Here is a 15,629-nt window from a genome sequence, read left to right as displayed (position 1 = left end):
TGATCCCTTAGATGCTTCCATCCAAAATATTATCTGTTATCTTCTACATTTACAAAGATGTAATGTAGCTTATTCATCTATACGTTTATATCTTGCAAAACAGACAACATATGCATTGTTTAGAGTTTAGAGTACCAGCAATAAAAGCTTTTATGGAAGGATTGAAAAGAATTATTCCTCCTAGGTTACCACCCTCTCCAGGGTGGAACCTAAACATTGTTCTTTCAAGGCTCATGGGACCCCTTTTGAACCTTTACATAAATGTGAACTACAATTTCTCACATGTAAAACAGCTTTCCTTGTTGCTATTACCTCTTTTAGGAGAGTTAGTGAAATTCAAGCTTTCACTATACAAGAACCTTTCTTACAATGTGGTTCTAAGAAGTAATCCTGAATTCCTTCCTAAAGTAATTACTTCTTTTTATCTAAACCAATCAGTTGAGTTACCAGTGTTTTTTCAAAATCCAGACTCGGTAGCAGAAAGAATTTTACACACACTAGATGTCAAAGGGGCTCTTCTCTATTACATAGATAGGACCAAGTCCTTTCGCAAAACAAATCAACTATTTGTAGCCTTCTCTCCTCCACATAAAGGCAATCCCATTTCAAAATCAGGCATTGCATGGTGGATTGTTAAATGTATACAAATATGCTATCGCAAAGCAAAACGCACATTAACAGTTCCTCCTAGAGTGCACTCCACACGCAAACTAGGAGCCTCTATGGCTTTCTTAGAAAACATTCGTCTACAAGACATATGCAAGACAGCAACATGGTCTACAACACACACCTTCACTAAACACTATTGTGTTGATGTGCAAGCCAAGCAGCAAGCTGCAGTAGGCCAAGCTGTCCTTAAAACTCTCTTTCAAACTACTGCAACAGACATAGGTGACCATCGCTAGGGGAGACACTGCTGCACAATCAATGCTAAGTGTACAATCTGCAGCTCATATGCCTCGAACGGAAAATGCTACTTACCAGTATGCATCTGTTCTTGGTATGTAGAGCGTCCGATTCGTACACGCCCTCCCGCCTCCCCGGACTTGTATCCATTCCAGTTCTCATCTTACTTAGATGCACACGCATGGACATCCCTTTTTTTCTCTTCACTTATACTAATTCCATCATTTCCCATCATGGCGAAAAACAATGTAAGGATGGAACCGATGTCCATTCGCAGTATTGTCCAAGGGAGAAGTCACATATATCGCGACTACAAAGACTTCTCCAAGAAGACAACAACCGGCAATCATCCGAGCCCAACACCAGGTGGCGATCTAATGCATAGTGTACTAATCTGCAGCTCTACATGCCAAGAACAGATGCATACTGGTAAGTAGCATTTTACTTTTTTACACAATGTCTTTCATTTGGAAGGGAGAAATGCATAATAAATCAATAGGTAATAACCGTTGATTTACAAATCTGAATTACGCTAAGTCTCCCGATAAAAATGGTACCTCACTTGTGTGGGTCGGCCTTGTGGCCGTGACAGGAAACGGCGCAAAACGACACGTGGTCACACCTCAATCTCACAGTGAAGATTGCCTAGCTGTAGTTTTTGTACCCTAGCTCTGCCGGCACCTAGGGAAAAATAGCAATCCTATACATTTCTGGAAAGTAGACACCCTGGGGAATCCAGGATGGGGTGATTTGACTGCCTCCCACCAGGTTCTGTTACCCAGAATCCCATGCAAACCTAAAAATGTCCAAACAAACACATTTTTCCTACATTTCTGTGGTGGAAAGTTCTGGAATCTGCGCGGATCCACAAATTTCCACCCACCCAGCGTTCCCCAAAGTCTTCTGAGAAAAATGGTACCTCACTTATGTGGGTCGGCCTAGTGCCTGCGACAGGAAACTGCACAAAACGCATCGTGGTCACACCTCAATTTAGCAGTGAAAAATGACCCTTTTTAGGCAAAGTGCCTAGCTGTAGTTTTTGTACCCTAGCTCTGCCGGCACCTAGGAAAACCTAGCAAACCTATACATTTTTGAAAACTAGACACCCAGGGGAATCCAGGATGGGGTGACTTGACTGCCTCCCATCAGCTTCTGTTACCCAGAATCCCTTGCAAACCTAAACAATTGTCAAAAAAAAAAAATTTCTCCACATTTCTGTGGTGGAAATTTCTGGAATCTGCGTGTATCCACAAATTTCCTTCCACCCTGCGTTCCCCAAAGTCTTCTGAGAAAAATGGTACCCCACTTGTGTGGGTCGGCATAGTGCCTGCAACAGGAAAAGGCGCAAAACGCAATGTGGTCACACCTCAATTTCGCAGTGAAAAATGACCCTTTTTTGACAAAGTGCCTAGCTGTAGTTTTTAAACCCTAGCTCTGCCGGCACCTAGGAAAACCTACCAAACCTACACATTTCTGGAAAGTAGACACCCGGGGACTTCCAAGGAGGTATGGCTTGCGTGGATCCCCGAACGTTCCCTTACCCAGAATCTCTTGCAAACCTAAATTTTAGCTGAAATAATAAATTTTTTTACACACATTTTTGTGAAGTAAAACGTGGCATCACCGGGCTCAAACAAGTGTCCTACCACCCCGCGTTCCCCCAGGTCTCCCGATAAAAATGGTGCCTCACTTGTGTGGGAGGTCCAAGTACCTGCGACAGGCAAGGACCCAGAACGTAGTGAGGCGACTTCAAAATTGCCATTTTCAAAACCACCTGCTTTTGCAAGGGGGGTCACCTGAGTTTTTGGCACCGTGCTCGACGGCCATCTAGGGAAACCTACCAAACCCACACATTTCTGAAAAGTAGACACCCGGGGGCATCCAAAAGGTATGGCTTGTGTGGATCCCCCAACATTCCCTTACCCAGAATCCCTTGCAAACCTCAATCTTAGCTGAAAAAATCTTTTTTTTCACACATTTTTGTGTGGAAAAGCGTGGCAACACGGGCCCAAATAAATTTCCTACCACCCATCGTTCCCCAAGGTCTCCTGATAAAAATGGTGCCTCACTTGTGTGGGAGGCCCAAAAGGGGATCGACCCTTAGCTAAGGGGTCGCAACCCAAAACAAAAAACAAAAAATGTGGGCTTCCTAAAATGGCGCCCAAGGGGAGTGACCCTTGCCCAAGGGGCCTCTCCCCAGCACATCCTAAAATTTACAATAAATTTGCCCCCCTCCCCACCCAGGGGGGGCAGATTAAGCCTTCCTAATTGACCCCAAGAGGGGAGCGACCCTTGTCTAAGGGGTTGCTCCCCTAGACAAAAAACATTGTGGGCTTCCTAAAATGGCCCCAGCACATACTGAAATGTATCAAAAAGACTTTCAACTTGCCCCCAAAAGGGGAGCGACCCTTGTCCAAGGGGTAGCCCCCCCCGCCCCCCCCCCCAAATAATAGGGTTGCGTAAAATGACCCCCCAAAGGAGAGTGACCCTTGCCCAAGGGGCCACTCCCCTGCGCATTGGCCCAGTGCGTCGATTTTATTACTAATTTTTAAAATCTGCCCCCCCCCCTGCAGGGGGGAAGACATAGCCAGTGAAATTGCCCCGAAAAGGGGGAGCGAACCTTGCCCAAGGGGCCGCTCCCCGAACAAACAAACACGGCAAAATCACCCCCCCCCCCCCAAAAAAAAATCCCTTGCATCTAGTGGGTATTCCTGCTGCACGATCGTGCAGCAGTAACGCACAAAAGAGACATCGAGGGAAAGGAAAACCCTTTCCTTTCCCCGATGCCTCTTTTGTTCGCATCCCCCCCCCCTCCCCAGCCCCAAAACATACCTCTTTCTCCTCCGACGCGCAGGAAGCAAATGGCTTCCCTGCGTGTCAGAGGAGAAAGGGAACCTCCAATGATGTCATTGTGCCTCGCGTGCTGACGTCATTGATGACGCGGGCGGAAAAACACTAGGATCGGGCTCGTCATGAGCACCCGAGGACTGTATGCCATGACAAGCTCAGCTCATCATGAGCATACAAGGGGTTAAGGAGCAGATTTTTTTTTTTTAATTGTGCCATGAGGGGGATGGGAACATTTACAAATGAATAGAACAGTTTTGGCAGGATGACCATTTTAGCCACTGCTATGCAGCCGATTACAGATAGGGGGAGATTCTTCCACCTTTGCACCCTGTCCTCTAACCAGTCTGTTACTTTTCCATAGTTGCATGTCCATATTTCTTGCAATTCGTTGCTTAACAAAATGCCCAGATATCGCGTCGGCCCATTTGCCCATCCTATGGGGTATTCCGGATCAAAGGACTGCGTCCCGGATGTCAGTGGAATTATTACGGATTTACCTCACACCCAACAAGCCCTCGTATCGCACCACCTCGCGTATCATCGGCGAAAAATTGTCTTTTGGATTTACCATATACAGGGTGATATCGTCCGCGTACATTAACACAGTGAGTGCACGTGTGGTGAATCTGATACCCTTGTCCGTGTGGTGTTGCCTCATTCTGGCCGTCAGCGGCTCAGTGGCTATTGCAAATAATAGTGGTGATAAAGGGCCTCATTGTCATGGGCCTCTTGTGATCGATATCAGGTTGGAGACTAGCCTGTACACCCTTGGTTGCGCCGTTGGTCCAGTATAAAGCAGTTGTATCTGTTTATTAAATACCGGGCTCATGCCAAGTCGATGTAGGAGCCGGAATAAGAACCCCCCACTCCAAGGAGTCAAATGCTTTAGTGGCATCCAATAGCGCTGCCACCGCAGACACGTGGGGGCAAGATAGCGTATGAGCGCGAACAGTGTTCTCAGATTGTGAGAGGTGGATCGCCCCGGTATGAAACCGGATTGGTCCGGTCGAACTATCAGCGGTAGAAGCGGCTGGAGTCTGGCCACTAAAAGCTTGGCAAAGATCTTGGTGTCTAGGTTAATAAGTGAGAGTGGCCTATAAGAGTCACATAGTGCAGGGTTTTTATCGGGCTTTGATATGGTAATAAGGATGGCCTCACACATGGAGTCTGGCAAAACGCCCAGCTAAGAGCTGAGGCGCCAGGAGTTTGGAGTATTCTTTATAAAATTTAGCCGTTAGGCCGTCTGCTTAAGGTGCCTTGTCTGATGCCAGGCTGTCTATGGCACGTCGCATGTCTTCAACAGTGAAGGGATAGTCCATGTATTTTTGGTGAGCTCTGCCAAACCATAGTAGCTCCACCGAGTCGAAATATTCTTGCAAAACCTCAGCCGGTGGGTGAGACCGGGAGGTATATAATTTCTCATAGAATTCTGTCAGTGTCTAGTATTTCGTGCGGAGTATGTACCACGGAGCCATCCGGAGTGGTGAGCTCAACGATGAAAGTGGATCCTCTAGGGTTTCAGAGCATGTTCGCCAGTGTCCTTCCCAGTCTCTCCCCTTCCCCATAGCAGCTCTCCTTGGTATGTTTGTGTAAAAATGTAGTTTCCCTGTCTTGCTTTGATGTCAGCTAGGATCATGGGGTAGGCGTGCAATAATACTGTGCTTCTAGTGTTTGTATCTCTGCTTCCAATCTGTGCAAGCGTCCCTAAATATCTCAAAGCACCCCTGATTGTCCAGCTCTACAGTGCCCACGTATCACCACTTTGAACGCCTCCCACTGACCCCGTGTTTTGCTCGATATAATCTGTAATCTGTGTTCAAAGGGTCTCCCGGAATGCTGTGTCTAATAGTGCATTGGGCAGGATCCGTCATGCAAACAGCTGTATATAGGGTTTTGGTGTGGAAAGAGTCGGCGTCACCGGAGCGTGGTTTGATAGGGTGCGAGCTTGGTGCTTTGCACCTGGTACCTATGCATGTATATCTTTGGTTGTGAGCCCTGGGACGTGGAGCTCCACTCATTGATATGTTAGGCGGCCATGTGGGCATCTCTGCACACGTTTACTAAACATTTACTAAACATTATTGCCTAGACAGCCAAGTCCTGAGAGAAGGCTATTTTGGCCATTCTGTTCTCCATGATTTTCTGGGTGTGAACTTAGTTCACAGACCCACCTATAGCTGGAATATCTATTCTAAGGTAGGGAATGTATAACTAACAGTCTCTTTCAGATGAACAAGTTACTTCCCTTCAGTAACGATGTATCTGTAAGAGACATATGTTAGTTATAGATTCCTTACCGCCCCACCCATCCTCCCCGTTCTGCAAACTGACTTCTAGAGAAAGGGACTTCCTTCCAGGGCCCTAGTTATGTGCACCAATGGTCAGTGTCTTGCATGGTTCTGTGCTTCTGGCGTGGAGAGTCGATTCCGAACTGATGTCAGCGTGCAGGGGCAGCGTCTAAGTAGACACTGCAACGTAATCCCGGCGACCACGAAGCTGACAACGGACGTGGAGTCGACTGACACGCTGGGGTACTGCTAAGAGAAGAATTCTCCAAATCCAGTCTGACGCCGGGGGGTAATTCTAAGGTAAGGAATCTATAACTAACTTATGTCTCTTAGAGATACAGCGTTACTGAAGGTAAGTTACTTGTTCTTTTTGTCTGGATTCCACGTCATGGTTCCAACATACTGATCCACGAGACTCTGTAGCTGCTTATCTTCCACAAACCTCCATTGACATCTACAGGCGTTTCCGACACCATTTCATCCATATGCACCTGGGCTCTCTGGTGTAGGTATCCTGGTTCCTGGGGTGTCCATGGGTGGGGTGGCTCTCCAACCTTCCTTTATCTAAGTGGTTCCTTCGGGGTCTTTTGGGAAGTGTCCTACAACTGTAAAATGTCAAACGCGACTTACCCTGTGTAATCCTATGGACATTTGACCACGTCTAACCACTCTGCACCCGTGAGCTTTGGGGTCCCTGGCTACTCACCTTCATTCATTCCGTGTTTCCCCTGGGGTCGTCGATCCTTGGGTACTAGTCTCGTTTCGGTACTTACTTCACATTCCACTATTTTGGTATGTGGTTTGGCCCCTATGTGTGTTTCTATGCTACTTCCCACCTTCTGAAATATCTATTGTGTTATTTGATATCTCCGGTCTGGCAATATACCAAGATAGTGCCTAATGTGTGCTAATAAATAGAAAGTATTTTTATACTCACCGGGTGTGGTGCTTTCTTGTGTGAAAAGTTTGCTGACTGACTGTACACCCCTCCAGAATAAGCCTTAGCTGCCCTCCACAGCTACCCCTTGCGAGCTCTGGTTTTCTGGGACCTAAATGCTGTTACTAAGGGTTTCCTGGACTCTCTGCTCAGTGGCTCGCCATAGGTGGACACTATATACTTTTCCAGCCTCCTACAGTGGGTAAGTAAAATTTTGTTCAAGGGCAGTGCATTGCTAGTTATGTAGTTAGATTATGATACATTTATTGCTCATTTTGTCAAGTTCCCTTCTGCTAAATGTATTGATAACCATTTTGTATGAGGAGTTTCTATATCATTGGGCTTAGAAGTTGCCACGTTTTTGTAGGTTTAACTTTAAATCTTAATAGAAGTCCAATTGAGTGATGTCCTATTTTTGGTGGTGGAAGGTGCATATGTTTGTGCAGTATGTTGTCCTAACAATTATTGGTTTAATCTCTTGATGTAAATGTTGAAGAGCTTGTAGAGAGTATTGTGTCTCGGGGAAACAGCATTAGGATTATACGGTTTCTTCAGTTTGTCAGTTGTGAAAGTGGAGAAAAATGTAAGCACTGCATGTTGTTTGTAAGTTTTCCTGGTGTGAGGTGTGTTTTGAATCTCTGCCAAGTTAACCAGGCTGGTTAGTCAAGTGTTGGGTAGTGTCTCTTTCCTCCCTTGAATTGTATTTCACTTTGAAGTCCTGAGGTAGAGTACTTTTTTCATGTTTTCTATTAATTGATCAGATTTTGCCAACCTTAGCAGTGAGAAAAGAACTTGCTTCTTTAGATTTTCTTATTAATGCAGTCCAGCACTGTTAGTGTTCTAGAGACACCATCCACTTGTATATGTCCTTTCCAAGTGGCCTCTTGACACCCACTCCTGTTTTTTTCCTTTCTATTCAGTTTAAGACTGATTCCTGTTTAGTGGTCAAGGTTCGATTTTTGGCTACTTGGGTTGGTGCTCGGGCTCTTCCCATGTAGAAAAGGCCATCCACGTTGTATGACAAAGAGGTCTGAATGAATGAGAGAGCAGACTTTTCCATAGAAGAGTCACTTGTTCATATTTAGTGAGTATTTTAGGGAAATCCCTAGTTACTGATCACTCTGTTGCTTCACCATATTGCTATGATGACCTTCCTTACTGTTTTGTAACACCAGTATCTATATTTATTGCCAACCTCACTTCACTGCTGAAATTTATATTTTTTATGCATCACCTGAACGACTATGAAAACCTTTCAAAAACAAGTGTCAGAGATGGAAAATTGACCTCCGCTTACAAACTGAAAAATCTTAGCGTTTTATCTTGAAGACTGATCTTGTGTCACAGAAAAGGGGCTGTATTGGTGAATGTCTGACCTAAAGTAATACCAAATCTAATTTGTTTTAAAATGACCTGTCTGTTATAAGACAATGTATCTCCTTTACTAATTGTTTTGTGCTTCATGTATTCATTATTGTTCTGGTGAATTGCCCAAAAGGTGAATTGTGATGTATGATTGGCTATCACTTTCCTTTCCCTAAATTGCATATGTCTGATTGGCTAGCACTCTCTTAACTTTACTTTTATGTGCTACCCTGGTTATCATGAAAGGATTGCAAGTTTCAGCGAGCAAAGGGGTCTGAGTTGCTAACACACATGGAATATTTGTCCAGTCAGTGACTATGACAACATTCTTTTTTTATTTCTCTCTTCAGGCAACTGAACTTTAAACCATTGACCGAAACAGTCCCTGTACAGTTTCAGGTGGTCAAACTACCCAGTGCTCACCATTTGTGTAAAGTGAAGTCCTTGAACAAAGGAGATACCAATTCTGATGTCACAGTTTATTACCAGGTTAGTGAAACATTGCATTTTGAAGTTTCATCCACTGGGCATGTTTAAAGAGGTTATAGCTTAAGATGTACTAAAATATAGCTACTAAAACATTAGTAAGCCGACCTTCTACACATGGATTTTCTCTAAGTAGCCATATGCTAATAATAGCCTTGTGGTGAAAGTTGGGGGTGACCGGGGCTGGGAAAAGAGAAAGTCATCATAATACATTTTAAATAGCTCCTCATTTAGTGTGTGGAAGTGTAGGAGGCTGGCTTAGTATATGATGCTCACTTATGTAAGTGTAGCACCCTGCACTAATCCAGACAACCATTATGGTGATTTTAGTTGTCTTAGGCAACCTTAGAAAGCTCTCTAAGTAGTAGCTGTGGAAAGCAGCCTTCAGGCTTAGTCCAGAAGGAGTGGAAAACAGCTTGTTTTATCAGAATGTAATCTTATTGATATAGATTAAGTGAAAAAGAACCACACAGTATATTTATTATAAGGCACTCACTAACCCATACCAATATGTCCTACCCTGAGATCTACACTATGCACACAATTCTTTGGAAAGAAAACTGGTAGGTAGCACAAATACACAGTGGTCGCCAGGGGGAAGACCAAACCATATACTAAAATAGTGGGATGCGAACCACGACAAGTCAAGATTATACCCAGGAGATGTAGAAGTGCTGGGGACCCAAGGAGCTACCAGAGGTAAGTAACCAGGAACACCACTGAGGTCGTATGCAGAGTTGGGACATGACCGCGTGCTCAATTCAAGTCAATGGGTAAACCATGGTTGCAATTTTAAAGAAGGACACTTCCCAGTGAACCCTGAAGAAACCTTGTGGAAAACAGAAGGCTAGAGGGCCCCCCTACCCGTGGATACCCTACGAACCAGGATACCTACACCAGGGAGGCCAGGTGCATAGGTGTGAATTGGTATCCGAAACCGCCGTCAAACCCAATGGAGGACTTCAGGAAGATGCCTCTGCTGGAGAAAATGAAAGTGTCCGGTGAAACCCAAAGGTGGATTCCAGTCGAGAGGTACCTGCAAGCAGAGGGGACAGAGTCTGTGCCACTTGTAAATGATCAGGAAGCACGGAAGGCGAATGCCCACCGATGTCAGGTGCTGCAGGAGAGTTGACTGTGTCCTTGGAGCTGCAGTTGTGAGGACCAAGCGATGCTGTGGAAGGCCAGGAGGTGTTCACGTGCTCTCCCACGTCGCTGTCAAGAGTTGGGGGGTCAGTGTCCATTGAGAGCACCAACAAGCCTTGGCAACTGCAAACAACGTGGAAAGTGAAGAAAGTGTAGTGTTGGGACCAGCAAGGTCTAGGTGACTCACCACAAGCAGGGGACTCAGGGCTGGTCCAAGCAATCAGGGGAGCCCACCAAATTCAAATCAGACCCTCAAGAGGACACACAAGCCGGAGGCAATAGTCGCAAGAGGACCACAAGCAGCTCACCAAAGATACAAGCCCACGATGCAAGTGATGCATTGAGGGCGAAGATTTTGGTCACAGGAGGTGCTTGAGGTTGGGGCTACTTGGAGCCCGAAGATCTTGGTGGAAGGAAGCCAACAAGCCTGTGCAACTGCAAGTCGACATTTTGCACAGGGGTTCGGTTCCTGTGGGTCCGACGAGGGATACTGGCCACCAAACTTGGTGAGAGGACAGGTCAGGTCACCAGGGATGTGAAGAACCACCACCTGTGTTGCTGAGCCTTTCTGAGTCTGTGGGAGCCCAGGACCATCATACCGGTCATCTTATTTGCGGTGCCTGCAGATGCAGGGAAGTGACTTCTTCACTTCAAGAAGGATTTCTTCAGGTTTCTTGGATGCCCGCAGGCCTTGGAAGGTTCCTGTATGGTGCACAGGCACAGACGTTGCAGCAGACAAGTAGGGAGAGGAAATCAGGAGCAGCAGAAGTCTTCCCGGTTGCAGCCTTGATGCCCAGAGCGAAGTCCAGAGTGCTGAGACGGTTGAAAAAGTGGTGTCTTGAAAATTAATCTTGTCCCACAACGAATCTAGGGACCCACCCTCCGGTAAGCCTTTAAGTACCCTAAGGAAAGCGTTGGGACGATTCATGGTTCCTTCCCAGGGGAGGGGTTGGACAGTGGGGTGGATACTCCCATGTCCTTTGTCCAGTTTTGCACCAGAGAGGGATCCAAAGGCTCCCTGAGCTAGTTTGAACTGGACTTTGCAAGGAGGGCACCAAATGTTCCCTGCAATCAGACTGATTGATACTGACCAGCACCCCCACCCTATCCCAATACACTAAACCCTGTCTGGGAGCTTGGCTCAGCAGCAGGTGGACCGAATTGTGTCTCTGCTCTGCAGCAGCTTTGTTGTTCTCTCCCGGTCTAGAAGACTGGTACCGGGAGCACCGAGAGCCTCCTGGAGGAGCTTTACAGCACATGGAATCATACGTCCCAATTTGTTTACTGTGTGGGAGGTATGATTCCAACATGTTTGATACCAAGCATGATAGGATTCGTTACTACCAGTTTCTATATGTTATATGGCTGTCTCACTTACAGCTCGGGAGAATGGACTCCGTAGGCTATAGGGGTGCCCTGCTCATGCAGGGGCACCTTCACACTTAGAACAGAGCACCCTGCCTTTAAGATCGTAAGGCCTGCCTTACGGGTGACTTATAGGTTTCAAGTGCAGTGATCTTGGCTATAGGGGAACCTATATCTTTAGTAAGTGGTTCTAGCACCAGCTTGCAAGGCTGCAATGGCCTTTAGTTACAAATTGAGTGGTCTTCCATGAGTGGCATAATGCATGCTTCAGCCCATTGGGGACCCCTGGTTTACCTATGCCGTGGGTACCTTAGTACCATATACTAGGGACTGACAAGGTAGTATCCAATCTGGGATGAAGCGAAGTACTTACCATACCAATTTAAGGGAGAAAGCACAGAGACTTGGGTCCTGATTAGCAGGATCCCATTCAGACTAGTCAGAAACAGCATCACATCGAGCAAAAAGTGGGGATAACCATATAAGCAGATCCTACTTCTCTACAACCATGCTCCCCTTTGGCCTCAATAGGGCTCCTTTGATCATGCAGTAGTCGTGGCATACCATCCCCTGCCTCAATAACTGGCTATTGAAGGTCGACGCGCAGCAGTCCGTTGTTGACCACCTTTAGATGACATTGACCCTCCTAACCTTGTTGGGGTTCATGATCCACATGCCAAAGTGATACCTGATTCCTTCGGAGAGGCTCTGTCTCTTTGGAGGTGTCTTGGGTACGATGCAAATCAGAAAGAGACTATTTGTTATGGTTTCCTTACCGTAGAATTTCCCCAGGCATCAGACTGGATCAGGAGAAATTTCTTTGTAGCAGTACCCCAGGTGTCGGTAGGTGGCGTCGGTCAACTCCGCGTTCGTCGTGATCGCCCGGATGACGTCGCAGTCTCTACTTCGACGCAGCTCCTGTGCGCTGACGTCAGTTTTCTTTTTCCGCGCCTGCCTGCACAGATCCGGAGAGAGCGGAACCTCTAGTCATTTTTGACTGTCTTTTTTTTACTTTTATCAACTTTTTTCGAGGCTTTTGACTCCTGGTGCACAGGGATGTCACATCAGCGGACCAGCTTCAAGCCTTGTGGCTCCTGCCACAAGCTAATGTCTGTGACAGACACACATCTAGTGTGCCTCTGTTGTCTGGAGCGCGACCATTACCTGAAGTCTTTGCAGGAGCTGTCCCAAAAACTTCTGGAGACCCGGCAGTCTGCTCCGTGCTGCTCGAGGTCCCGGTCAAGTGGGAGTTTGCAGGACCGGTCGCGGAGCCATCACCACCACTCCTCGTTGGAAGTCTTCGGTAGTCGAAGCACAAAAAAAAGGCAAAGAAGCACCGCCGCTCTTTGCATTCCCCCCTGTCTGTCTGTCTGCCGACGCGACGCATGATGCGGAAGCTAGTCATCTAGCTCCGCCCGAGGATCCTGTTGGGTCGGCTCTGAGCCTCCCTCGCTTCTCGGGAGCTGGAGCGACCCCTGCCGAACTTCGTAGCTTTTACGAAGCCCTCCACTCCATCTCTGGGCAGCCCGACTCCACCGGCGCGCCATTGGGTCCGGCGGACTCGGCTGGAGGTTCTTGGCCTTCGATGCCTGTGGCTTCGCCTCCAGGGATCCAGGCCTGAATCCAGATCGGCGCTGGTCGACCTTACGACACCTCCTCTGGCGTCAAATCCATTGGCGACATCTCCGTCCCTTGCGACGCCGGTTGTGTCGCCGGTTGTGTCCCCAACAGACATCTACCCCGGCCTCCCCCACGACATGGACACAGAGCCTGGCCGACGTCGACCGAAGCCGCATGGTTTCTCCCCCTACCGTGGCTACGAAGGATGGTGGATGGATACGCAGTGGTGTTGAGTAGGGAGGCTGTGGCCTTGAACCTTTAGCTTCCTACGGTGGTGGTCAGGACCAATCTCCTGACCGAGGTGCTTCAACCGGCAGCGGCCTCTTCAGAGCCCCTGCTGCCGTTCAATGAGGCCCTTATGGACATCCTTCTGGGCACTTGGTCCAAGCCCAGCACAGGAGCCCCTGTAAATAGGAGGATTGCCCAATGCTACCGCCCTGCCCAGGGCGACCTCATTTTTCTCTCCCAACACCCTACCCCGAAAGCTTGGTGGTCCAAGCCTCCACTTCCAAGGGCGCATTCCCTACCACGCCATCTGATAGGGAATCCAAGAAGCTGGATCACCTTAGAAGATGTTTTCTTCCGCCAGCTTAGGACTGCGGTTGGTGAACAGCACATGTCGCTTGGGCCATTACGCCCACTCTGTTTGAGACACGGTCGTGCAGGTGTTGCCACAGGGCCTGGAAGAGGCCCAGGGCATGATCTCACGTGCGGTTGCTGAGGGTATAGATGCAACGATGTTCGCCATACGATGTGGGCTGGACACCGCTGTCTCGCTCGGGATGATGATTTCAATGTCGGTAGCCCTGAGGCACTACGCCTGGCTGAGATCCACTGGCTTTTCGGGCGATGTCCAATCAACTCTTTTAGACATGCCCTTTGATGGTCATTGCTTGTTTGGCACCAAAGCGGACTACTCGCTTGAGCGCTTTAAGGATTCTAGGGCTACAGCCAGATCCTTGGGCCTTGCTACCGCCTCTCGCCCCGCACAGTCTGCTTTTCGCCCCTTTCGTGGCTCAGGTTCTGTCTGATCTCGACCCTGGAGACTGGATGGTTGTGTTGGACTTGCAGGACGCCCATTTCCACATCCCCGTCCTGCCGACCCACAGGCGCTACCTACGGTTCACAGTAGGCCACAAGCATTTTCAGTTTACCGTGCTCCCCTTTGGCCTTACTAGCGTCACTCGGGTGTTCAGGAAAGAGATGGCGGGGTTGCAGCTTATCTGCGCAGATCAGGGGTTCCCGTCTTACCCTATCTCAACGACTGGCTGTTCATGGTGGGCTCGCCCCAGGCTGTTGTCTCCCATCTCCAGAAAACGGCTGACCTCCTGCATATGCTGGGGTTCACTTTCAACATGCCGAAGTCACACCTGATTCCCTCTTAGAGGCTCCTTTTCATGGGAGCGGTTCTGGATACAATGCAGTTTCGGACTTATCCTCCAGAACAGTGGGTCCAGGATATTCGGGCTATGATTCAGATCTTTCAGCCTCTACCCCGGGTTTCGGTCAGAATGACCCTGAGGCTTCTTGGCCTCCTGCATCCTGCTGGTGGATCATGCCAGGTGGCATATGCGGACTCTGCAGTGGGACCTGAAGTTCCAGTGGGCACAAAATCAGGGAAATGTTGCTTCCAGATCTCGGAGGGTACTGCACACCAATTACAGTGATGGCTAACGAACAAGGATTGGGTCAACAACAGATCCCTGTCTATTCCCCAACAGTGGTGACAGATGCGTCACTCCTGGGATGTGGTGGCCACATGGGAGAAGCTGAGATCAGAGGTCTCTGGACTCCGCAAAAGTCCAGGCTCCACATCAACCTTCTGGAGTTCTGGCAAATTCGTCTTGCACTAATAGCATCCCTTCCTTCTGTCAAAGGAAGGTGCAGGTGTACACGGACAACCCCACCACCATGTGGTACCCCAACAAACAGGGCAGGGTGGGGTGGTGGACCCTATGTCAAGAGGGTCTCCGCCTTTGGACTTGGCTGGAACATTAGGGCATTTCCCTTGTGGTTCAATACCTGGCAGGTTCACTCAACGCCAGGGCGGATGAACTCAGCCGTAGGTGCATGATTGATCGCGAATGGCGTCTTCACTCAGAGGTGGTGCAAGGTCTCTTTCAGCAATGGGGAGAGCCTTGGTTAGATCTAATCGCCACCGAAGAGAACACGCAATTTCAGCAGTTATGCGTGTTGGAATTTCCAAGGCAGCACTCGCTCCGCAACGCTTTTCGTCGCAAGTGGAGTTGCGGTCTTCTATACGCTTTTCCACCTATACCACTTGTGCCCAGAGTGCTGAAGATCAGGTGCTACAGGGCCCAAGTCATCCTTGTGGCTCCGGATTGGGCATGGAGAGTCTGGTATCCCAAGCTCTTGCACATGGCCATCGATCCTCTGATCAGACTGCCTCTTCAGGAGGATCTTCTGTCTCAGCAACAAAAACCGGTTCTCCACCCGAATTTGTCCAGCCTCCACCTCTCTGCTTGGAGATTGAGCAGCGACAGTTGACAGCTTTCGACCTTCCTCCCGAAGTCTGTAATGTAATCTTGGCAGCCAGGCGTCCCTCCACTAAAACGGTATACGACTGTAGATGGAACAAATTTGTGGCATGGTGCACAGCAAAGGCTGTGGATCCCCTTTCTGCCCCTCTTTCAGGGGTTCTCCTCTTC

The 15,629-nt window shown here is 48.2% G+C and overlaps 1 protein-coding gene across 4 annotated transcripts in view; it reads left to right on the top strand.

Annotated features, from left to right (window-relative positions):
- Positions 1 to 15,629, top strand: part of NRDC (nardilysin convertase) — a 2,107,381-nt gene that overhangs the window by 1,683,495 nt on the left and 408,257 nt on the right. For all 4 annotated transcript variants that reach the window (XM_086952436.1, XM_086952435.1, XM_086952433.1 and 1 more), the window contains one exon: positions 8,697 to 8,835. In XM_086952436.1, the coding sequence (XP_086808562.1) occupies positions 8,697 to 8,835 (139 nt within the window). The remainder of the gene's footprint in view (positions 1 to 8,696; positions 8,836 to 15,629) is intronic.

This window comes from Lissotriton vulgaris, chromosome 1_1 (assembly GCF_964263255.1).
Source record: "Lissotriton vulgaris chromosome 1_1, aLisVul1.2, whole genome shotgun sequence".
NCBI lineage: Eukaryota > Metazoa > Chordata > Amphibia > Caudata > Salamandridae > Lissotriton > Lissotriton vulgaris.
This window is presented reverse-complemented; position numbering and strand designations above follow the sequence as displayed.